The following is a 25,794-nucleotide window of genomic DNA, read 5'->3' on the forward strand; positions in this document are numbered from 1 at the left end:
GCTACATCACTAACCTAGTCTCAAAATACCAAATTCTTCTCTTTGTTCCTCCCAAGACCTCCCGCTCTCTATCTCCCTTGTTGCCTCCTCCCATGCTCTCCTCCAGGACTTCTCCCAAGCCTTTCCCATCCTAAGAAACTCCCTACCACAATCTGTCCACCTATCTCCCATTCTGTCCACCTTTAAGCAATCCCTGTAAACCATTCTCTTTAGAGAAGCCTATCCTGCCTCCACCTAGCAACTCTATCTACCCTCCCTTTTATATTGTAAGCTCTAACGAACAGGGCCCTAGGATTCCTCCTGTACTGTAACTGTACTGTCTGCCCTCGTGTTGTAAATTGCTGTGCACACTTGTGGTGCTATATAAATCATATATAATAATAATACAGATAGAGGAATGAGGCAGCAGACAGGAATGTGCTCTGGATTGAGACACTTATACACAATAGTGGGATATGCTATGTTCATATTTCATGTCTGAAATTTACAACCACTTTAAGTACTAACAAATGAAAATGAAAAAATATAAATTACAGTACATTATCAGAAAAGTGAGCTGATACCCTACAGGGGAGTGGAACCGCTTTATTAAACTCTATGGTGAACCCCACCTGCATGTATTCCCCACATATGTACTGTACATAAGAGATGAATACAAGTCCACAGGAAGTTGAGTTGCATTAACTTTGTTTAGTTCTGACTAGAAAGGAAAAAATAGTTTATTCCTCCACCTGCAATGCACCACAAAAGGTAGGCCATCAAAGTGCTTAGAAATGCCTTGAATAAAATGTAAAAACACTGTTTTTGTGTCTAAGTATTTTCTGGACATTTTCAATGTCCTCGATATTCACCAAAAATATTAGACTGGAGATGTTCTTCAAGTAATATCCTTTATGACTCCTGCAACAATACATGCAAATGTGGTAGTTGTAAGAAATGGAAATACAAGTATCAACAGTATCAGTGTTTGTAAGATTTTATTATTTTTATCACAAAATAGAATTGTGCAGCTCTACAGAACAATTGATTGACAATGAGATGTACAACAAAACTTGTACATCCATAATGTTAGAACGAGTCTTTGTTATCACCATAGCAAGAGGAGTCCTTTTTGAGGCAATAAAAATTGCTGCTACAATAGACAATAACTGAGTTTTCTACTGTCACAGAACTATTGGGCAGCAACGGGGAGGAAAAGGGGTCTCCCTGTTCATCTGTTTGGCAGTATATCAGCATATTCTAAGTGGACACATTGGCCTGAATAGGGAGGAGGGGGCACACAACTGCACACACCAGGGTTGATTTGCTAAAACTGGAGAGTGCCAATCAGCTTCTAACTTCAGCTTGTTCAATTAAAAAAAACCAAAAAAACAAAAAACTGGGAGCGGATTTGTTTCTATGCAGATTTGCACCAGATATTGCACTCTCCAGTTTAAGTATATCAACCCCACTGTGTTTCCTTTTACCTGGCACCCTTGGGTGAATGACTGAACTCTTTTACTCCCCAGCATCTTTGATGGGTCAGGATTTTTCTTATCAGATTATAGGTACTGCAGCAGAAGTGAAACTTCATTGCATTCCTTTATTGTGGCTCTTTTATTTTTCTTTTGAGGGGCAGTGGCTTGGCATCATCTTTAAACAAATATGCAGAATGCTCTGCTCTGTGGCTTGCAGGCCCTCAGAGATCACACTGAAAAGATAAAAAGTCAGGTCTTTGCTGGCTACTGCAAAGTAAGTGGAAACCCCCATTTAATGCCTTCGTTTAATCAGTAGGTTGCCATTACACACATGCAGTTGGGGACAAAAGTGCAGACCAGCTGATATAAATACAGATACATACCAATAAACCTCCAAAGGCTACACCAGGAGTTTGTGGAACATTATATATACTAGACATATTTACACCTGTGTATCCAGTTTTTAATCTCACATTGCCTTCTTGGAATAATGAACCGTAAATGTAACAGTATAAAGCCTCTGGTTGCCTTTAGATCAGTATCAGATGGTGACTTGTTATATGTATAAGAATTAAAATACTGTAGAACTAAAATTATTAGCACCATGTTTAACCCCTGCTCACCATGAAAAAATAAAGCACCAGTAGAAGGAAAAAGAAGTGGAACAAATCACATTGACCAGATATATTGAAAGTGTGACCCTGTAATAGCAGCAAAACTACAAGTCCGCCATATGCTGCTGCCTAGTAGTTGGTAGAGCATGGAGGCACTTGTCGTTCCCCCATATGCTGTTACCTAGTAGTGAGTAGAGCATGGTGGTACTTTTTGTTATCTTTGAAAACCTAGTAGGCCACATCCTGGAAAATCATGACAGAATTAGCATTTGATTTCAGTTTGCTGCTAATAATTCTTCAGAATATAATGATTAGGATGTATTGCACACATAAATTTTATTTAATGAATTCTACTTATCTACTGTTCTGTTTTATTTATTTATATATCGGGGGACATTTACTAAAATTGGAGCACTCAACAATTTATTAAAACTGGAGCACTCAACTCAACTGGAGCAGTCAATCAGCTTTTATCTCCAGCTTGTTCAATTAAGCTTTGACAATAAAACCTGAAAGCTGACTGGCTGCCATGCACAGCTGCACCAGATTTTGCACACTCCAGTTTATTAAATCTCTCTCATATTCTTTGGCTAAGGTTCACAGATGTAATTTCCAAGAATTCTTTTTTGTTTTTGCAAGTTTTCTTAGCTTCACTACACTGGATACCAGGAGTGAATTAAAGCCAATAGTAAAAGATAAAAAAACAAAACAAAAGAACAACAAACCTAGAAAGCACATTAAAAAAAATTGGCACCAACACAATAACTGCAGATCAGTCAACTTCTGTTAATCCGCAAGGCCTTAGGAATTCTTGTCCTCTTTCATGGAACCATTTATTTGAAACTGAAAGGAAGAAAAAAAATGACAATATTAAAAGTAATCTTGGACCAATGTAACTATGCATATATCATACCTGGCCAATGCCCCTGGAACCTGGAAATCACAGAAGTAGACACCGTGACTTTAGTGACCTCTAATTGTTTCCAGGTCCTGTGCTGAGCGGTCGGCATTATGCATTCTGAACACAGAAGTCAGCTGCTCAGTATGGGTGTCATCCAGAGAATACATTCCATTTTCTAAATAAATGCAAAGCATTCTCTTAATTGACAAGATGAAGAGCATGACGTCACTGTCTCGCCTCTCCACCTCCAAAAATGAAAAGCATTCTCTGAATGAGAAAACCAGAGGGTGGGTCCATATATAACACAATATGTCTTCTATGGGTAACATTACTGAACCAATCAACCCAGCAAAGACACAGTGAGAAAAGGGTATAGAGAACCGCAACTTTAAAAGTATGTCATAGCGAAAACAGGCAAAGTCCAATAGCAATTTATTACAAAAATTTTAAAATATGCAAACCGTATATGCATAACAACCATTACTTAGTAGTTGTTAAAAATCACTATGCTTAGTGTTTCTGTGTCATCTTCCAAAAGTCCAATGCCTTTCTACATCTTCTAGCAATTTTCCCTTTAGGCCAATTGGCAGATCAACTACAAATCCTTTGATAAGTAAAACAGATTATGTACTGTACATTTACATCAACAGTGTATCTAGAGGTTTGGTTTGTCTTATGTTCAGCCTTTTGAGACAGCAGAGTTATAGTAGAGACCTTAAACTGTTAAATTGTACATACACTGTACAAAATTAGTTTGGCTCATAAGCAAACCAAACTGGACAAAATCTGCTCAGTGGGGTGTTCTGTTCAACAAAACTCGGCAGTCTGATTGACTTTTGTCAAAGAAGTCTGCTGAAAATTTTTCAGGTGAACAGAGGCTACATCCAGTAATGCAGGCCATAGATGGGTCGAAAATCGGCCGATTTTTCGGCCGAAAATAAAATCGGCCGATTTTCGGATCGTTAGTGGGCTATTTGGTCGGCCGTTTTTCGGTATTTTGGCAGATTCTTTTTTTCGGTAAAGTTGGAAAAAAAATCGGCCGATTTTCGCGGCAATGATGGGCAAATCGGCCGATTTTTTACCGATAAAAAATCTGCGCATGAGCAGTGACCTGCAAGAGGAAGACAAAAAAAAAAAAAAAGAAGAAGAGGAAGAAGAAGAGGATGAAGAAGAGGGTAAAGAAGAAGAGGATGAGGATGATGAAGAAGAAGAGGATGAGGATGAAGAAGATGAGGATGAAGAAGATGAGGATGAAGAAGAAGAAGAGGATAATGATGAGGATGGAGAAGAAGATGAGGATGGAGAAGAAGATGAGGATGAGGATGAAGAAGAAGAGTCTGAGGATGAAGAAGAAGAAGAAGAGTCTGAGGATGAAGAAGAAGAAGAGTCTGAGGATGAAGAAGAAGAAGAGGATGATGAAGAAGAAGAGGATGATGATGAAGAAGAAGACGAGGATGAAGAAGAAGAAGAGGATGAAGAAGAAGATGAGGATGAGGATGAAGAAGATGAGGATGAAGAAGAGGATGAGGATGAAGAAGAGGATGAGGATGAGGATGAAGAAGAGGATGAGGATGAAGAAGAGGATGAAGAAGAGGAAGAGGAAAAGGATGAAGAAGAGGAAGAGGATGAAGAAGAGGAAGAGGATGAAGAAGAGGAAGAGGATGAGGATGAAGAAGAAGGGGATGAGGATGAAGAAGAAGAAGAAGAAGAGGATGAGGATGAAAAAGAAGAAAAAGAAGAAGTAGGATGAAAATTAAGAGGAATTCCAGTCCAGCAAAAAGTGTCCCTGCAGAGAGCTCCGCTATTTCTGACAGTTCTTTGACAGTTCCTTGACATTTACAGCGGTTGCAACATTGTATCTATTTGTTTCCGAATAAAAACATCTGTATCCTAAATGGATACAAATAGATACAATGTTGCAACCGCTGTAAATGTCAAGAAACTGTCAAAGAACTGTCAGAAATAGCGGAGCTCTCTGCAGGGACACTTTTTGCCCGGCTGTAGACGGGATGAAAATCGGCCGATTTTTTTTACCATTGATGGTAACGTCGGCCGCTTGAACGACCGATTTTTCGTTTTTTAAAAGAAAAATCTGCCGTTTTTCTCCCCGTCTATGGCCTGCATAAGATGGGCTGCGCCAGCTGTCTAGCTATGGGCCTATTTACACTCACCACCCACTTTATTAGGTACACCTGTTCAATTCCTTGGTAACACAAATTGCTAATTAGCCAATCACATGGCAGCAACTCAATGCATTTAGGCATCTAGATGTGGTGAAGATGACTTGCTGAAGTTTAAACTGAGAATCAGAAGGGGGAAGAAAGGGGATTTAAATGACTTTGAATGTGCAACATGAAAGCATGGACCCATCCTGCCTTGTATCAATGGCTCAATGGCTCAGGCTGGTGGTGGTGGTGTGGGGGATATTTTCTTGGCACTAGCAAGGTGTACCTAATAAATTTACCTGGTGAGTGTATAAAGACTTTTAGTTTGCACTCTAAGGACATCATTGGAAAAAAAGTGTCTAAGGCACTCTTTAGAACTCCAATGTGCCTTTGCATGACAAATGTCAGGATTGTGTACCTGTTATAAACCAGTACATTAATCTGGTGCATGCAGAGGCACGCTGAGACCAGTGCCCATACTGACACTTTGTCCTCAGAGCAGCTGACACAGACAGCCTAGCAGCTAAGGATCTTTAAAGCTGGATGTGCACCCCATGTGATTGACAGTGGGCAATGGGCGGATCCATAGCCAACCGACAGACTGCTATTGGCTATAAAATCCATCCGCTGGCTGCTGTCAATCACAATGAGTGTGTAAACTTTATGGGGAAATAGTATCTTAGGTTTCCTATCAGGCTTCGCCCACTCTTGGCATCACTGGTTGCTAGGAGGCTGTTGGGTGTGAAGCTGAAAACTTCCTTTATACCCAGTGAGGAGGAGTGAGGAGGTAGAGGTGGCAATTATGGCACATGCTATAGAAACATAGAAAAGTGACAGCAGAAAAAGATGAGTGGTCCATCGAGCCTGCCAGTTTTTTTTTTTTTTTGGGGGGGGGGTTGTTTTTAATGTTAACTATTTTGTCTGAGTATAGATCTATGCTTGTCCCAAGCATGTTTGAAGCTATTTACTGTTGACTGGCTCACTACCTCTGCTGAAAGTTTACTCCAAGCATCAACTACTCTTTCAGTAAAAATAGTTCTATACAGTGTACAGAGACAGGCACACTGCCTATCTATATACACAAACTGTGAGTTGGACTTAATTATCTTCAGTTTTTTTTTTATCTACAACCTAGAGATAATAATTTTTGAATTTGGTGCAGTAACATCGCCACTTTTACAAAGTGGCAATATTAGGAACTACTTTAATTGACTGCACGCATTGGTAAAGCTAACAAAACAGGCAGCAGGGTTTATTTTTCATCTGGCACAGATCATTTTAAAGGAATATACCACCAGACAAGTGTGGCTAGAACTTTATAGTGAATTCTCCTGAATGTGTTCTCTACATAATACTGAAAAGAAAAACCCATCACATGATCTTAATCAAGTCATGTGATGAGTTTCACATTTCCCCGACACTTTTCTTCACATTTATTAAGAGTCCCAAAGCAAAAGGAGGCCAAATCAAATTTACAAACACAGAGCAGTGCTTCAAAAATGTGGGACTTGTAAAAGAAAGTTACAAAATGTCAAATAGTCCTGTGCAAAGGTGTGGGGGAACAAAGTCTGCTCTCCTAACCAGATGCTATGGCCTTGCTCCTCTCAAAACAACTGGGGTAGTCCAAAATACTAGAGGTATTACACTTCCTGTTGGGCAGCAGAGTGCGTTCCATGGTGTTAGTGGAGGTGGGATATTTTATTGTGTAGCCCCACCTTTTCTCTGTTTGTTCCAGGGATCAGCCAGCAGCTTGCATACGGTACCATCAGTAAGTATTTCTTTTTAATATGTGTATTTTCAACATCAGTTTTGGGCAATGGGTCCATGTAAAGCCTCTGATCAGCCTTTAATACCTTCTGGTGAATATGTCTGATTTTTTTTTGTACTGAGTGGGATGTATCTACCCTTTGTCTTTGGGGCTATTACCCTTATGGGTCACATGTATTGCAAATGTGCATATGCCATAGAGTGATTAGCACACCCCGCATCTTGAGAGTGGGGTGGGGCACTTTGGCTCATTGAGTAAGAGCAATGGGGGATTTAAGGATATGGAAGAATTCAATTCTTCTGGCTGTGAAGAGATGAAGCTTCCTCGAAATGCATCAACCATGTTCTGAGTTCCTGGATGACATCCACCTGGTGTGTGAAGGTCTATCAGGTCTACACCAGCACTGTGTCATTACTTGAGAGATTACATTGATGGTCTATCATTTATAAGGAGGGAGGCTTGTAACCAGATGTCCTACATTTTTGTTGTCTAATGATAAAACGTATGCAAAAAAATATGTGAAGAAAGAAAACATACCCCATTTACTTCCTACTAATACTGGACAAGCTGCATGTCGAGTTCTGTAATCCCCTTCTCCACTTCTGAAAAGATTATACCAGAACACAGCAGACCCCTAAAACATCAACAAGAACATATTCAATAGAAAATATCTATTACAATTATTTTAACTATATGGAGGATTTGTAAATTCTTTGATAAATAAAGTCTAAATCACTAAAACTGGAACAGTACAAACAATAAATAAAAACTAGTGTGCTGTAAAGGAGTAGTGAAAGTAGGCATTTTTTTTTTCCAATGAATTGTTACTTTTCTGGGTATTTACGATGAGGGAAATTTAAGTCCTTGGTCACAATTTCCCCAAAGAGAGAAGCCACACTCTACAGGTGAAAATCGAAAAATTAGAATATCGTGCAAAAGTTAATTTATTTCAGTAATGCAACTTAAAAGGTGAAACTAATATATGAGATAAACTCATTACATGCAAAGCAAGATAGTTCAAGCCGTGATTTGTCATAATTGTGATGATTATGGCTTACAGCTCATGAAAACCCCAAATCCACAATCTCAGAAAATTAGAATATTACATGCAATCAATAAAACAAGGATTGTACATAGAACAATATGGGACCTCTGAAAAATATAAGCATGCATATGTACTCAGTACTTGGTTTGGGCCCCTTTTGCAGCAATTACTGCCTCAATGTGGCGTGGCATGGAAGCTATAAGCCTGTGGCACTGCTGCGGTGTTATGGAAGACCAGGATGCTTCAATAGCGGCCTTCAGCTCTTCTGCATTGTTCGTTCTCATTTCTCTCATCTTTCTCTTGGCAATGCCCCATAGATTTTCTATGGGGTTCAGGTCAGGCGAGTTTGCTGGCCAATCAAGCACAGTAATCCCACGGTCATTGAACCAGGTTTTGGTGCTTTTGGCAGTGTGGGCAGGTGCCAAGTCCTGCTGGAAAATGAAGTCAGCATCCCCATAAAGCTTGACTGCGGAAGGAAGCATGAAGTGCTCCAAAATCTCCTGGTAGACAGCTGCGTTGACCCTGGACTTAATGAAGCACAGTGGACCAACACCAGCAGATGACATGGCTCCCCAAATCAACACAGACTGTGGAAACTTCACACTGGACTTCAAGCATCTTGCAGTGTGTGCCTCTCCATTCTTCCTCCATACTCTGGGTACTTGGTTTCCAAATGAGATGCAAAAGTTGCTCTCATCAGAAAAGAGGACTTTGGACCACTGAGCAACAGACCAGGTCTGTTTTTCTTTAGCCCAGGTAAGACGCTTCTGACGTTGTTTGTTGTTCAGGAGCGGCTTGACAAGAGGAATACGACATTTGAAGCACATGTCCAGGATCCGTCTGTGTGTGGTGGCTCTTGATGCACTGACTCCAACCTCAGTCCACTCCTTGTGAAAGTCCCCAACACTTTTGAATGGCCTTTTCCTGACAATCCTCTCCAGGCTGCGGTCATCCCTGCTGCTTGTGCACCTTTTTCTTCCACACTTTTCCCTTCCACATAATTTTCTATTAATGTGCTTTGATACAGCACTTTGGGAACAACTTCTTTTGCAATTACCTTTTGAGGCTTTCCCTCCTTATGGAGGGTGTCAATGTTTTCTGCACAACTGTCAGGTCAGCAGTCTTTCCCATGATTGTGATTCCTACTGAACCAGACTGAGAGACCATTTAAAGGCTCAGGAACCCTTTGCAGGTGTTATGGCTTAATTAGCTGATTAGAGTGGGACACTTTGAGCCGAGAATATTGCACCTTTTCACAATATTCTAATTTTCTGAGATTGTGGATTTGGGGTTTTCATGAGCTGTAAGCCATAATCATCACCATTATGACAAATCACGGCTTGAAATATCTTGCTTTGCATGTAATGAGTCTATCTCATATATCAGTTTCACCTTTTAAGTTGCATTACTGAAATAAATGAACTTTTGCACGATATTCTAATTTTTTGCGTTTCACCTGTATACACTCCAGTAGAAAATATGTTTGTTTTCCATTTCATGACCGCTGTCAAAGGCACTTCTGTAATAGTGCCAACTTTTCCTAGTACAGAGGATAAACCACTGCAAACTGGACACAGACAACATAAAAATAGTTTTACACTTAAAATAGAAAAAAGTTTAGCTGGATTCTTCTACAACTCTCTTTGTATAAGGCCATTCCAAACGAATTCGATTTTTCAGTTTGGTGACAGGGTGTGATGTTCTGAGGTGCCAAATGGCAATCATAATATTATATCCTAATGAGGCTCCCCATAAAGTATCCAATCCTGCCCCAATCATACTGCCCAATGTGAAACTTCAGCTCATTTAGAGTTCAACTTGGGCTGATCATGATTGCTTCTCACATCAGAAGGAATCATTTTGGCCAGAATTTTCCAACTTGTTAAAAGGCATCTGAGAGGCCTGATTATGCTGCATTACTGAGGCATTAGCAGTTCCTGTTGCAATCAAGGATGAATAAAGGTATCCCTACCAGTCTCTTCATGGAGAAAACTGACATTATAGCTCTTTTACATACTAACCTACTAGTAAAAGGTAATATGGTGGTCACAGAACTATACTAGTCCATCAACAATACACTAAAGAACATAGCTGAAAGAGCAAATTATAACATCTACCTCTACCAGTCCCCTCCATACCAGCTTTATTTTGAATACTACACAGGAAATGCTTATATATATATATATAATAAAAAGGAAAACCTGCTTTTAATGTACTCAATTTTGTTCATTGAAGGAAAAAAAAATGCACAAAAGGGATCAGTGTTGTATAGAATCTGGTAACTTTAAAAAAATAAAAATGCACATTTATTATTATTTTCTCCTGCACCCATGATCATTGGTTTGCAGATGCAATGTCTGGCTCCTTAAGGCTAGGTTCAGACCTATGGAGGTTGCACATGAGCTCTTTCTGCATTACGTTTTGCACCTGCGTTTTTTACATTTTTAATGCGTTTTTTATTTTTCTTGTTGCTAGGCAGATTTAAAATGCAAATGCATCAAAAGTTTTTTTTATTTTTTATTCTTCTTGCTGCTAGGCAGATTTAAAATGCAAAATGCATCAAAAACACATCTGTAGCATTTCCATTTAAGTTTATAGAACCAAAAAAACTACTTTTTGCAATCAAAAAAGTCCCTGGCCCTTTCCAAAAAATACACCGGGTGGAAATGCGGAGATGTGGACATGTCCCATAGGAAATCATGTTAAATGGACTGTAGTGCTTTTCTGCAAAATGCAAAAAGCTGCAGATTACGCTTAGGTGTGAACCTAGGGTTAGACTTTCTCTCAAGCTTTCTGCTCATATCTTGTAAATACAGTTTACTTGTTACATTCTATGAACTGGAGAGAAACAGCAAATATTCTCATCTGCCTCCTCAGGTATATTATGTAAATTAGCAATTGCCCTCTTCTCATATAATAGAAATGAAAAGAGGAAGACAGTTTTTTAGTCAAAATTATGGGAGCGGGCTAGTGACAACATGGCTCGTTTCACAGATACAGTGGAGGAGTGAGTGTAGCCACCAATGTATAAAAGAGCAGCACAACAGCATCACCCCCCGTCCCCAGAAAAAAAAGTGGAGGCACCTCATCTAAGGACTGGTGGTAAGCTGCAGTAAACATTTATGACATGCTATGTTGCTGCTGGTGGGGATGTAAGGCTTATCAGGGATGTAAGACTTGTCAGGCTCAGCTTAGACTACAGGAAAATGGTGCCCAGCTGCACACAATATCAAGCAGACTGAAAAGTTAAGATAGTAAAAGGTGATGAGAATTGGCTTCAGCTTGGTTCTCCATCCATAAAAGAACCCTCCCAACAAACTTTTCCTATATGGGGCTTAATCATCATCTTTTACTATCTTAGCTTTCCAGTCTACTGACCCTGTGTGCAGCAGGGTGCCATTTTCCTGTTGCTGCATGTGTAACACATACAGTATGTGCTGCGGCAAAAGGGTGGGCTTTAATGCCCACACAATGCACATATGTGCAGTGAGTGAGCTCTCAGCACAGAGCTGTCAAATACAGGCAGCCTATCACAGAGGCCACATGATTGCCAATCCTTCACACCAGGTCTGGGTGAAAAGGGGTAAACTGGCCTTTACCTTGGTGCAAAAATGTGCTCACTTTAACACTAGATATATGATTTGTGTATGCAGAATAAAAGGAAATAAAGCCAAAGAATCTTGTTACTTCGCATACCACTAACCAGGGCACAATATATTTACTGTAACTCAAGAACAAAAAAATTTACATATTGCAGCGTGCCAGTCCTTAGATGTGCTGGCTGCATTAGTTTTCTTTTCAATCATTTATACCCTTATTTTCACCTGCAATCCTGTCAGTAACACTTCCTGTCCAAGGGTGACAACACTCAATCACTATCCTGTATCCATAGAAGAGAAGCAGTGTCAACCAAGATCAGAAAGTGTGTCAAGACAAAACAACTCCCACTCTCCTCTTCTCCATAAGATAGAGAGGGGCAGAGAGCAGAGGAAGTTATCATGATGCAAGGCTTCTAGCAATCTTTTTTTGCACTGCTTGAACAAATGTAACAAATGTTTATTGAACAGAACAAAATGGGAGCAATTACGACAAGTTCATTGTTAGGGTTTACATACACTTTCATGGCAGTGCAATTAGCACATTTATCTACTGCTACCTAGAAACAAAAACTTATTTCTGCATCTTTAGAGATATACAAAACACACATTAATTTACCATTGGCAAAAAAATGCATAACATAATAAAACTGTATAACCTAATGAAGTAAACAAATAGAGAAACATGCAGGCGGTTATTGATGAGCTCTCCTGAAAAGGCTAGCTGTCAGGTTGCCACCCAAACTTCTTGCCTCCATACTTCTAATGTACTGCCTGAAAACAATTACAGCCTGTCTTCTAGAATTATTTTAAATATTTCTGCAGAGATATCTGACAGGAGATATCTAAGCGCTGAGCAAACTGTTGGCACTATATAAATCCTGTATAATAATAATAAAAACCCCTCTACAACTGACAGGAGGTATAAACCCCTCTACAACTGGCAGGAGTTATAAACCCCTCTACAACTGGCAGGAGTTATAAACCCCTCTACAACTGACAGGAGTTACAGTGAGGAACAGAAGTATTTGAACACCCTGTGATTTTGCAAGTTCTCCCACTTAGAAATCATGGAGGGATCTGAAATTCACATTGTAGGTGCATTTCCACTCTGAGAGACAGAATAAAAAAAAAAAATCAGGAAATCACATTGTATGATTTTTAAAGAATTTATTTGTCTTGCACTGCTGAACATAAGTATTTGAACACCTACGAAACAGCAAGAATTCTGGCTCTCAAAGACCTGTTACTGTGCCTTTAAAAAGTCCACCTCTACTCCACTCATTAATCTAACTTAGTAGCACCTGTCTGAGCTCTTTAAAGACACCTGTCCACCCCACAGTCAGTCAGACGCCAACTACTACCATGGGCAAGACCAAAGAGCTGTCAAAAGACACCAGAGACAAAATTGTGGACCTCCACAAAGCTGGAAAGGGCTACGCGGCAATTTCCAAGCAGCTTGGTGAAAATAGATCAACTGTTGGAGCAATTGTTAGAAAATGGAAGAGGTTAAAGACGACTGTCAGTCTCCCTCGGACTGGGGCTCCATGCAAGATCTCACCTCGTGGGGTATCACTGATGATAAGAAAGGTGAGGAATCAGCCCAGAACTACAAGGGAGGAGCTGGTCAATGACATGAAGAGAGCTGGGACCACAGTTTCAAAGGTCACTGTCGGTAGAACACTAAGCCGTCATGGTTTCAAATCATGCATTGCACGGAAGGTTCCCCTGCTCAAATCATCACATGTCCAGGCTGGTCTGAAGTTTGCCAATGACCATCTGGATGATCCAGAGGAGGCATGGGAGAAAGTCATGTGGTCAGATGAGACCAAAGTAGAACTTTTTGGTCTAAATTTCACTCGTCGTGTTTGAAGGAAAAAGAAGGATGAGTTGCATCCCAAGGACACCATCCCTACTGTGAAGCATGGGGGTGGTAACATCATGCTTTGTGGGTGCCTTTCTGTGAAGGGGACAGGACGACTGCACTGTATTAAGGAGAGGATGAATGGGGCCATTTATTGTGAGATTTTGAGCAACAACCTCCTTCCCTCAGTCAGAGCATTGAAGATGGGTCATGGCTGGGTCTTCCAACATGACAACGACCCGAAGCACACAGCCAGGATAACCAAGGAGTGGCTCCGTAAGAAGCATATCAAGGTTCTGGAGTGGCCTAGCCAGTCTCCAGACCTAAATCCAATAGAACATCTTTGGAGGGAGCTGAAACCCCGTGTTGCTCAGCGACAGCCCCGAAACCTGACAGATCTAGAGGAGATCTGTGTGGAGGAGTGGGCCAAAATCCCTGTTGCAGTGTGTGCAAACCTGGTCAAGAACTATAGGAAACGTTTGACCTCTGTAATTACAAACAAAGGCTTCTGTACCAAATATTAACACTGATTTTCTCAGGTGTTCAAATACTTATGTTCAGCAGTGCAAGACAAATAAATTCTTTAAAAATCATACAATGTGATTTCCTGAATTTTTTTTTAAATTCTGTCTCTCAGAGTGGGAATGTACCTACAATGTGAATTTCAGACCCCTCCATGATTTCTAAGTGGGAGAACTTGCAAAATAGCAGGGTGTTCAAATATTTCTGTTCCTCACTGTATAAACCCTTCTACAACTGGCAGGAGTTATAAACCCATCCACAACTGACAGGAGTTATAAACCCCTCTACAACTGACAGGAGTTTTAAACCCCTCCTTTACTTTATCTAAAATTTTTAAAAATGCCTTTAGTTCTAACTTAAAGCAACAATCATTCTCCTTCCTTACATAAGTAACTGATAAAGTGAGAATATAGGGGTGGCGTTTCTCAAAACCATCCAATGGACAACTATGGCAATAAAAAATAAACTCACCTTCCTAGGCCAGACTGCTGCTCCAAAGTCTGGAAACACTGTGGCTCCTCCAGCTTCTACATCACTCATCTGTGGAAAGGCAAGCCACAATTACATGAAAATGACAATACAGATAATGACTGGACAACCAACAAAACCTCCATATAGAGGTATACATTTTCAGAAAAAAAAGAGGAGTTATACTGTTCCTTGGAAAGGACTGATAGTGCCAGCTTGCACTGCCTCACTCAGTGGTATTGCCTGGAACTTTTGTAATGTTTTTCTGGCACAGTTCCCGAAAGATACATTAAAACATTTGTAATACTGCACAGTATTTCTCCTCAAGACTTTAGAGAGGAACATTAGTCAAAAAAAAAAAAGAACAAACCAAATGTACTTTCAAACAATTACAATGTCAGACAATTTTTGAGCAGCCAGTCTTTGGCTCTATCATTGTCCTTAAAGTGAACCTATACATTTCCCATGCAGAAACTGGGGTTCAGAAAAACGGCAGCAGGTGCTCTGGACCAATGATTCAAAATATCACAGAGAAATAGAGCATCAGTCAGCTCACACATACAAAGGTCTGTGGACACCTGAGACTAATATTGAGGTCTGGATAACAGTTAAGATGTGGAACTAGGAATGGAGATTTTATCCCACCTAAACCTACAGTAAGCCTCCTGGCTTAAAGACTGAGAACAGGACTTTTAAGATTCTGGGGGAAAAAATACTTATAGGGGAGAAACATGGGTGACATACTGTACATACATCAATAACTCAGTCCTAACAGATTTATATATACATTATATTGCCAAAAGTACTGGGACACCCCTCCAAATCATTGAATTCAGGTGTTCCAAACACCTCCATGCCACAGGTCTATAAAATCAAGCACCTAGGAATGCAGACTCCTTCTACAAACATTTGTGAAAGAATGGGTCGCTCTCAGGTGCTCAGTGAATTCAAGCGTGGTATCGTGATAGTTGCTACCTGTGCAATAAGTCCATCTGTCAAATTTCTTTGCTACTAAATATTCCACGCTCAACTGTTAGTGGTATTATAACAAAGTGGAAGCAACTGGGAACAACAGCAACAAGGCCACATAAAATGACAGAGCGGGGTCAGAGCATGCTGAAGCATACTTTGCACAGAAGTCGCCAACTGTCTGCAGAGTCAACAGCTAAAGACCTCCAAACTATGTGTGGCCTTCAGATTAGCACAATGCATAGAGAGCTTCATGGAATGGGTTTCCATGGCCGAGCAGCTGCATCCAAGCCTTACATCAACAAGTGCAATACAAAGCGACGGAAGCAGTGGCGTAAAACAAGCTGCCACTGGACACTAGACCAGTGGAGACATGTTCTCTGGAGTGACGAATTACGCTTCTTTGTCTGGCAATCCAATGGATGTGTCTGGGCTGCCAGGAGAACAGTATTTGCCTGACTGTATTGTGCCAAGTGTAAACTTTGGTGGAGGGGGGATTATGGTGTAAGGTTTTTTTTCAGGGATCGGCTTGGCCCCTTAGTTCCAGTGAAGAGAACCCTTAAAGTGACAGCATACCAAAACATTTTCATGCTCCCAACTTTGTGGGAACAGTTTGGGGATGACCTCTACCTATGCCAACATGACTACATAGCAGTGCACAAAGCAAGATCCATAGACATGGATGAACGAGTTTGGGGCAGAGGAACTTGACTGGCCTGCACAGAGTCCTGACCTCAAACCAATAGAACACCTTTGGGATGAATTAGAGCGGAGACTGCGAGCCAGGCCTTCTCATCCAACATCAGTGCCTGACCTCACAAATGCACTTCTGGAAGAATGGTCAAACATTCCCATATATATACTCTTAAACCATGTGGACAGTCTTCCCAGAAGAGGTGAAGCTGTTATTGCTGCAAAGGGTGGGCCAACTCCATATTGAACCCTACGGACTAAGACTGGGATGCCATTAACACACACACACATACATACATACAGATATACACACACCAAATATAAAAGGTCTACACACCCATGTAAAAATGCCAGGTTTTTGGGATGTACAAATTTCAGACCTAGATAAATTACTTAATTTTTTTTCCACCTTTTAACGTAATGTACAATCTGTACAGTTAAAAAAGACAAATTGTTTAGTGGTGATAAAAAACTAAATTTTTTTGGCTACATAACTGTACACACTCTCTTATAATTAGGGATATGGCTGTGTTCAGAATTAACTAATCACATTCAAACGGTTAGGCTTTTTTCACACAGATGTTCTGATCGGGTCTGCCTGTCCATTTTTCAGGCGGTCCCGATTGGAACCTCCATTCTCCTCTATGGAGCAGCTGGTGTAAACACACGTGTCCATTAACACCTGCTTATAACCAATCCGATCCACCAAAAAGACGGATGGGGATCTGTTCCCCTTCCCTCTAGTGGATCGGATGGCAGTAGGGTGTAATCAATCATCCCACTGCCCATAGGGGAGAGTGGTCTGTGTCCATGTCTGCTCTGCATAAGCGGAGTGGACACAGACCTGTCTTCTGCCTGCTCAGCAGGGTTCAGCAGACAGACCCCCTGCCAAAGAAGCGGATTGCAGCTGCAGTCCTCCCTGTGTGAAAGGGGCCTTAGGCTGGCCATACATTAAATAATTTTCTTGTACAATTTTCCTTTGGATTTACCAAAACCATACAATATGAGGTCAAACCTTCAACTTGTGTGAAATCAGGCAGGCCCTTGATATATAGTTGAAAGTAAATCTAAAAGGAAACTGTAAGAAAAATGTATAATGTATGGTAAGCCTTAAATAGTAGCACACACCTGCCATCAATTAAAGTGACTGATTAACCACTTCCAGACCGGACACTTTTACCCCCTTCCTGCCCAGGGCAATTTTCAGCTTTCAGCACTTTCACACTTTGAATGACAATTGCGCGGTCATGCAAAACTGTACCCAAATGAATTTTTTACCATTTTTTGAGACAGATAAAGCTTTATTTTGGTGGTATTTATTCACCGCTGGGATTTGTATTTTTTTTGCTATGTAAATGAAACGTCCAAAAATTTTTTAAAAAAGTGTTTTTTTAGAAAATTTTGCAAATAAATAATATTTCATCATAAATCTTAGCCAAAATTTATTCCGTTATCTTTTTAGTAAAAAAAACCAATCCAAATTAGTTTATAACCAAAAATTATAATTTTTAAACATTTTTTTTTTAATTTTTATTTTACTTTTTTATATTATTATTTTTTTTTTACATACCGTCACCCTAGCAGTACAGTGTCACCATGGTGACACTGTACTACTTGTGGGGGGTGATGAAGATTTTAATTTTCTTTTTACACTGATTGCTTTTACACCCATATAGGATGTAAAAGCAATCATTTCTCTTTCTCTCTGTCTGCATTCTTGCACTCATTGAGAAGTACTGAGTGAGCTGTGATTGGTCACAGCTTGTCACATGGTACAAGGCTGTTGTGAATAGCCTGGTACCATGTGACCTCTGTGATCATTCACAGATTTCACACATAGTAAGCAATGATGTCACAAGTGACATCTTGCTTACTACTTTGTATGTGATCACTGATTGGCCAATCAGTGATTACATGATCGGGACCTCGTACAGAGGTCCCGTCCGACGATAGGTGTTTCACTGTGTCCGGAGGACACAGCGGGCACCGGATCGCGGTGCTGCGCACTCCCAGGGAGCGCACACAAGCAGGGTGCAGGGAGGCCATTTATAAACGTCCACCCGACCCTGCACTGCCACCGTCCGGCCGTTTATATACAACGTCCGGTCGGGAAGTGGTTAAGGCCATGTAAAGTTCAGCTATTCTAGGATTTATCTGACATTGATGACACCAAGACTGAACTTTCTAGCCATAATTTAAGCTCGTAAGAGTAGGGCCCTCTTACCCCTCGTACGTTGTTTGTTGTTGTTGTACTGTGCCATGTATTGTCCCCCCTATTGTACAGCGCTGAGCAAACCCTTTGGCGCTATATAAACTCGTAGTAATAATAATAATAATAATTACAAAAAGTAACCTTGGTACAAAACCAACACTGCACAAAACATCATACCCACAGTGAAGCATGGTGGTGGCAGCACAAACTGAATGCTGTCATAAAATCAAAAGGTGCTTCAACAAAGTATTAATTTAACCACTTCTCCTCCACCCTATAGCAGAAATACTGCTACAGGGTGGCAGGGGTGCGCAAAATCATGTATATGTACATGATTAAACATTTCTGGGTAGGGGGAGCACACGGCTGTCAATCACAGGGTCTCTGACAGTGATTACTCACCGGCAACCGGTGATCGTCATGAATTACCGACAGGGGAAATACCTGTGTATAAACAACACAGATCTCTCCCTTGTCAGCTCCTGCACACTGCTTTGTAAATCCACTGCTTTGCAAATCCTTCCTTGGGTAATGATACTTTTGTTTGCTCACCTCCTTTTCAGCCTAGGATTAGGCAAAACACTACAATGTATGAATTGAGATGGTAATGGCTGTAAGTGCTTCAGAAAGAGGTGCTTTGTAAAGCTGTACTTGATTTTCCTGAATATCCACTACCAAGCCAGATGTAGCTGAATGGGTATTAGGCTTTTCTTATACTGCTCTGCATGGCTCCATCCTCTAACTTGTCTCCTTGATGTATATAATAAAAGAGAGAATATCTATAGTGCCTTATCCTTTATTTTTAAAATGGTAATGAGCGCTTGTAAATCTATGCACTCACATTTAATTAACTTGTACAAAGCATTGGTATGTATAACATAGCTGTATGCAAATGTGGTGAGCCCTCCTCTGAGCATCCTCTCCCACTGTGTATACTCTGTTGATACTGGGTGACGTCACAGCCCCTCCCCAATGCGTTGCGCCACAGGGTCACGTGGCTTTGTCCGGGGGAAATAACAGGATTTCATTTGGGTGCAGCGTTGTATGACCACGCAATTGTCAGTCAAAATAACGCAACGCTGTATCGCAAAAAATGGCCTGGTCAGGAAGGGGGGTAAATCCTCTGGCGGGCAAGTGGTTAAGGGTAAACATATTTATGAAACCACATTATTGTAAGTGTTTTATTGTTCCCCCCTTTAAAGATTCCAGTTTGTTTTTATTGAATTGCACAGATTATAAGTCACATTAAAGGTGCAAAAGCTTCTGAAGTGCTTTATCTTGGTCTGATCTTTTACATCTCAAAAATCTGCCATTTTTACAGATGTGTGTAGATTTTTTATATCCGCTGTATAAACAAATGTGCATACACAGAGTAAATGTATTTTTTTTTACATTTTCCAGTGGAACTGCTGAATATTCTCAGTGCGAGTTCAAAAGATAACCAATTCACACTATAGCGAACAACTGCTAGAGCACTCTACCGCTCTACCAGCTGCCCATTCCCGGCTGTGGTAGGGGGCAGTGTGGTGCACAATTCAGCGCATCAAATGGCTCCCTTTTTTTCTGTACAAACTTTATCTGAAGTGTACAAAACATATACAGTTCACTCAATGTGTTGTGCTGCCGTACAGTGCCATCTGATTCTGTACGGTTTGCTGCGATAAAATGCAGCATGCTTGCATTTTAGTGCAGCCCTAGGTTGTGTTTCAGTGTAAATAAAACAATTGTTTTCTGTGTGTCCTTGCAGTGACAGATGTTTATAATGTAGCAAAATGTCTGTGACCACACACTGTGTGAATTAACCCTAAAGGCCCTGAGCTGCTGTTAGCAATCTGTGCAATAAACTGTTGGTATATTGACATCAGCAGTTTCAAATTCCTGCTGGACTGTGCTGTCAAACAATTGTCAGCAGAACTGTGCTTCCCAAATAATCAATCAGGTCATCCTTCACATCGACAAGAGGAATGACAATTCTTATTTGAAGCCTGATGTGATTCACTACCTAACTCCGTCATCTAAATGTAGAAAAGGTGGGGGGGTGGCAGTTACTAAATTGATTTATCTGTCAAAAGAAGATGACAGCAAAGGACCTGAAGTTATTAGACACTGAAGCACGATTACAGCTGTAAGAAAATAGGATGGACCCTCCTTTGTGGTTATAGCTACAGATCAATGAAAAGCATAATGTTTAAAGGGATTTCTAAAATGATTTCTAGAAGTTACTCTCGTTTACCATTTTGAATAGGAAAAATCGAATACTGCACAAGACCTGCTACTTTGTGGTTAACCAACATGTTTTAATTTATACACTACCAAGAGACAAATCATTTCCTGACAAGCAACACATGTTCCTCTTTCAAGACTGGGCTGTAGACTGGACACTTTTAGCTTATTATTTAACTATCATTGTAATGGTGTCTTATTGACTGATGGCATTGTGCAGTAGTTAGAGCTCATACAGAAGAAGCTCTTTGTACTGCACACTGTACAGCATACAGGTGCCACAGAAGCTGAAAAGGATATACACTATATTGCCAAAAGTATTGGGACGCCTACCTTTACAAGCACATTAACTTTAATGGCATCCCAGTCTTAGTCTGTAGGGTTGAATATTGAGGTGGCCCACCCTTTGCAGCTATAACAGCTTCACCTCTTCTGGGAAGGCTGTCCACAAGGTTTAGGAGTGTGTCTATGGGAATGTTTGACCGTATTTGTGAGGTCAGGCACTGATGTTGGATGAGAAGGCCTGGCTCACAGTCTCTGCTCTAATTCATCCCAAAGGTGTTCTATCAGTTTGAGGTCAGGACTCTGCAGGCCAGTCATGTTGGAACAGGAGGGGGCATTCCCAAACTGTTCCCACAAAGTTTGAAGCATGAAATGGTCCAAAATGTCTTGGTATGCTGACGCCTTATGAGTTCCCTTCAATGGAACTAAGGGGCCAAGCCCAACCCCTGAAAAACAACCCCACACCATAATCCCCCCTCCACCAAACTTTACACTTGGCACAATGCAGTCAGGCAAGTACCGTTCTCCTGGCAACCACAAAACCCAGACACGCCCATCGGATTGCCAGATAGAGAAGTGTGATTCGTCACTACAGAGAACATGTCTCCACTGCTCTAGAGTCCAGTGGTAGCGTGCTTTACACCACTGCATCTGACGCTTTGCATTGCACTTGCTGATGTAAGGTTTGGATGCAGCTTCTTGGCCATGGAAACCCACTCCATGAAGATCTCTATGTACTGTTGTTGTGTTACTCTGAAGGCCGCATGGAGTTTGGAGGTCTTCAGCTATTGAATCTGCAGTTGGCGAATTCTGCGCACTGTGCGCTTCAGCATGGGTGGACCCCACTGTCATTTTATTCGGCCTACAATTTGGTGGCCGAGTTGCTGTTGTTCCCAGTTGCTTCCACTTTGTTATATTACCACTAACAATTGACCATGAAATACTTGGTAGTAAGGAAATTCCCTGGATGGACTTATTGCACAGGTGGCAACCTATCACGGTACCACGCTTGAATTCACTGAGCTCCTGAGAGTGACCCATTCTTTCACAAATGTTTGTAGAAGCAGTCTGCATGCCTAGGTGCTTGATTTTATACACCTGTGGCCATGGAGGTGGTTAGAGCACCTGAATCAAATGATTTGGAGGGGTGTCCTAATACTTTTGGCAATATAGTGTATGTCAAAACTGTAGAAGCATACTTCCTATACAGTATTAAATTTCCCTGTTTGGTTTGTGCTTTCCACAAAGTGTTTTGCCATAGCATAAACTGCATCAGACAAGGACAAGCCATCTGCTTTCTGAAAGCCTTTGCTGCAGTTCCATGTTTTCCTACTAAAATCTTCATTTTCTCCAATAGATGATCCCAGGAATGGAGCTTGACTAGCATATTTTGCCTGATGTCTAACCTAACAAAAGAAATCATTTAGTCATTCCTGGAACCTGTACTAAAAAATATGCTAATATACTATTTTTTAGGTCTACTACATGAAAAACACTGCACGTTAGAATGTGTGATCTATGCGTTTATATCTGAGTAAGTGACTCAGAAGTGAAAGTGGTTCTAAAGGTAGGATGTTTTTTTCCCTTCATGCATTCTAAGCATGAAGGTAAAAAACCTTTTGTGTGCAGCTCCCCCTTCAGCCCCCCCTTATACTTACCTGAGACCCATCTCGATCCAGCGATGTGCAGGAGAGCCTCGGCTCTCCCAGTTCTTTCTCCCCTAACTGGCTCACGCAGCAGTGGGGGCCATTGGCTCCTGCTGCTGTCAATCACAGCCAGTGTGACAATGTGGAGAGTGTGGGGGGTGGGGCTGAGCCATGCTCTGTGTGTAAATGAACAATGTTCATTCACAGGAGCGTGGCTCAGGAGGAAGCCTGCTTGAATGCCCTAAGAGGATCAGGGCAGCTTTGTGCAAAACCAATACACGGAGCAGGTAAGTGTGACCTTTAAAATCACTTTAAGCCCTTGTGTCAGCATGACAGCAAGACCACTAGCATTTTAACCAGTTTCCCTCCTTCCTATAGCAGTTTTATTGCTACAGGGCAGACTCCCTGCACAAAATTACATATACAGTCAGGTCCATAAATATTGGGACATCGACACAATTCTAAAATTTTTGGCTCTATACACCACCACAATGGATTTGAAATGAAACGAACAAGATGTGCTTTAACTGTCAGCTTTAATTTGAGGGTATTTACATCCAAATCAGGTGAACGGTGTAGGAATTACAACAGTTTGCATATGTGCCTCCAACTTATTAAGGGACCAAAAGTAATGGGACAATTGGCTTCTCAGCCAATCACAGCAGGTCACATGACAGTTGTAAACAATGGATGGCTTCCTTTCATGCCATTGATTGTATACAAGTCGGTCTAGCTGTGAATGGTCACAGTGATCACATGCACAGGCTGGGCCAATCACAGCCCATCTGTGTAATGTGATTAGCCGTGGCCAATCACGGCTAATCACAACAAAGAAACCTGAAAGAATAAATTTCATTCAGTTAAATGCTTGCTTATAGCAAAGAAATTCTTTTCTATAAGCAATAAAATAGTGTACAAAAAAAAATACGGATCACGTCCCCAAAGTAGTACAATGTTACTATGGTAACATTATACTACTTTGGTCATAGTGTAATATGAAAAAAAAATCTTAAAAAAAAGAAAAATTAAAAAATCAAAAAATTATTGAAAAAAATTATATATATATTTTTTCGTACTGTCACCAGTCAGTGTCCCTGATCACTGCAACACCAGTTATATGGTGACGCTGTACTGCACTGGTGACAGTATGTAAAAAAAAAAAAAAACTTGTGATTTTTTTTTTAAATTTCTTAATTTTCCAAAAAAATGACAAAAAAAATTACAAAATTAAAAAAAAAACTCGCCATGCCTCTTATGAAATATGTTGGACTGTCTACGTTGCAAAAAGGGGTCATTTTGCGGAGATCTGTACTGTTCTGACATTTTTGGGCCTCAAGAAATTAGATCGGCTGTCAGTACTTTAGGATTGATCAATTTTCAGATATATCCCATAGTTTGTGAACTCTCTAACTTACCTACAGACTAAATAATAAATACTGATTTGGGTTATTTTCACCAATGAAATGTAGCAAAATACATTTTGGCCTAAATTTATGAAGAACAATTATTTATTTGCAAACTTTTATAACAGAAACAAAGAAAAAAAGTGTTTTTTCCTCAAAATGTTTGGTCTTTTTTTGTTAATTTAGCAAACAATAAAAACCCCAGTGGTGATTAATACCACGAAAAGAAAGCTCTAGTTGTGTGAACAAAATTATAAAAATTTAGTTTGGGTACACTGTTGCATGACAGCGCAATTGTTATTCAAAACTCTGTGCAATGGTGACAAACTGCATACATTTTTAATATCCATAGGCAATGCTTTAAAAGGCGTTACATGCAATTTGAGATTTACAGAGGAGGTCTAGTGCTAGAATTACCGCCCTTGATCTGACGTTCGCGGCGATACCTCACATGCGTGGTGCAACTGCTGTTTACATACCGTCACAGGGTCACACTCGCACACGTAGGTGGGGGCGGGTGATAAGCCATAAAAATTATTTCTATACTGTCCTTTTTATTTATTTTTTTTATAACATTTAATGCTATCACAGGATATGCAAATATCCTCTATAACTTCAATGGGCATTGTCATATACTGTATTCTTTTTTGAGAAATCTTGGTTCTATCAGACTTTGGATATCTCCTCTTCCCTTACATTATCTAATCAAACCAAAATCGGTGTGATCAGATGCTTTCCCAATTTACAAATGGCACGGTTTATATCCTGCGCAACTGAAGTGATGAAATGCTTGTAGCTTCCGATCTCTTAGACTATAGAGATGATTGGTACCATTCCGGTCTCCAATCAGCTCTATGGTCAGCTGGCAGAAACACCGGCTGAATTCTCAGGTTCCCCAATGGCACAGGACTGCCCTAGAAGGCCGTGGAAGGCAGTGGGGGATGGGGGGCATCATCTCCCGCTGCTTGAAAAAACAATTCTGCAGCTAATCAGCCACTAGGATTGCTTTTACATGAAAGCCGGATTAAAAAAAAGTATTGTAAAGCGCTGAGCAAACTGTTGGCGCTATATAAATCCTGTATAATAATAATAATAAGCACACTGCTCTGGATGGCTGTGCTCAGCCATCCAGAGCAGTGTGCCCAAACTGACAGGGAGGAGGACTGTTGGTAAACAAAGCAGCCCTCCTCCCTGTCGGTGATTGCCGATAATCACCGACCGGGACCCAGTGATTGACACCCACAGTATATCTGCTATAGGGCAATCCTTAAGCGCTTAATGTTGATAAATGTAAGGTTATGCACTTGGGGACTAAGAATATGCATGCATCATACATACTAGGGGGAGTACAACCGGGGAAATCAATGGTGGAGAAGGATCAGGGAGCTCTGGTAGATCACAAGCTTAACCCCTTAACGCCGACGTAACACAAATATGCAACCTCACAGAACTGGGCTGTTTTCCATGCGGCAGCATATTTGGGTACCTATCTTTGTGCTGTGAGCGTGCCACACAGCGCACACCCAGCACAAAGACCGGGTGTCACTGAGAGCCCCAAGTCTCGTTCTAATGATTGGGATCTGGGACTCCCGATTCCAGGTCACACTGTGATAGCCTCTGATCTGTCTGTGAATGGAGTAGAGAGATACATTGTATCTCAATCTCTCCTTGCATAGAGAACCCCCCACCCCATTAAAATAAATAAATATAAAAAAGAAAATAAAGAAAAAAATACATAGATCAAGGTTTGATCTATTTCAGTGCCAGGGTTAGTGTTTGGGTCAAGGTCAAAGTAATTTTTTTTTATTGGTATCTGTGTCAGTGTGTTTTAGTAGAAAAGAAAATGTGCACTATTGTTTCTGAGCTGTACTGTGGGTACAAATAACACACACATATATGGTATTCCTGTGATCGTCAAGAACTGGAAAATTTATTTTGGGTTGTTCTTTGGTGGTAGGCTATGGTA

The 25,794-nt window shown here is 40.7% G+C and overlaps 1 protein-coding gene across 5 annotated transcripts in view; it reads right to left on the reverse strand.

Moving 5' to 3' along the window:
* Positions 1 to 449: 449 nt before the first annotated feature.
* Positions 450 to 25,794, reverse strand: part of P4HA2 (prolyl 4-hydroxylase subunit alpha 2) — a 157,652-nt gene continuing 132,307 nt past the window's right edge. For 3 of the 5 annotated variants that reach the window (XM_089694061.1, XM_089694060.1, XM_089694056.1), the window contains 3 exons: positions 14,404 to 14,472; positions 7,443 to 7,539; positions 961 to 2,914 (listed from right to left, as the gene is read on the reverse strand). In XM_089694061.1, the coding sequence (XP_089550187.1) occupies positions 2,844 to 2,914; positions 7,443 to 7,539; positions 14,404 to 14,472 (237 nt within the window). In that variant the 3' untranslated portion in view covers positions 961 to 2,843. Of the gene's footprint in view, positions 901 to 960; positions 2,915 to 7,442; positions 7,540 to 14,403; positions 14,473 to 25,794 lie in introns of those variants that run through there. The other 2 variants (XM_089694059.1, XM_089694058.1) reach the window with 2 other exon arrangements.

This window comes from Staurois parvus, unplaced genomic scaffold, assembly GCF_062004578.1.
Source record: "Staurois parvus isolate SC_StPar_1 unplaced genomic scaffold, SC_StPar_1.0 ptg000648l, whole genome shotgun sequence".
NCBI classification, from domain to species: Eukaryota; Metazoa; Chordata; class Amphibia; order Anura; family Ranidae; genus Staurois; species Staurois parvus.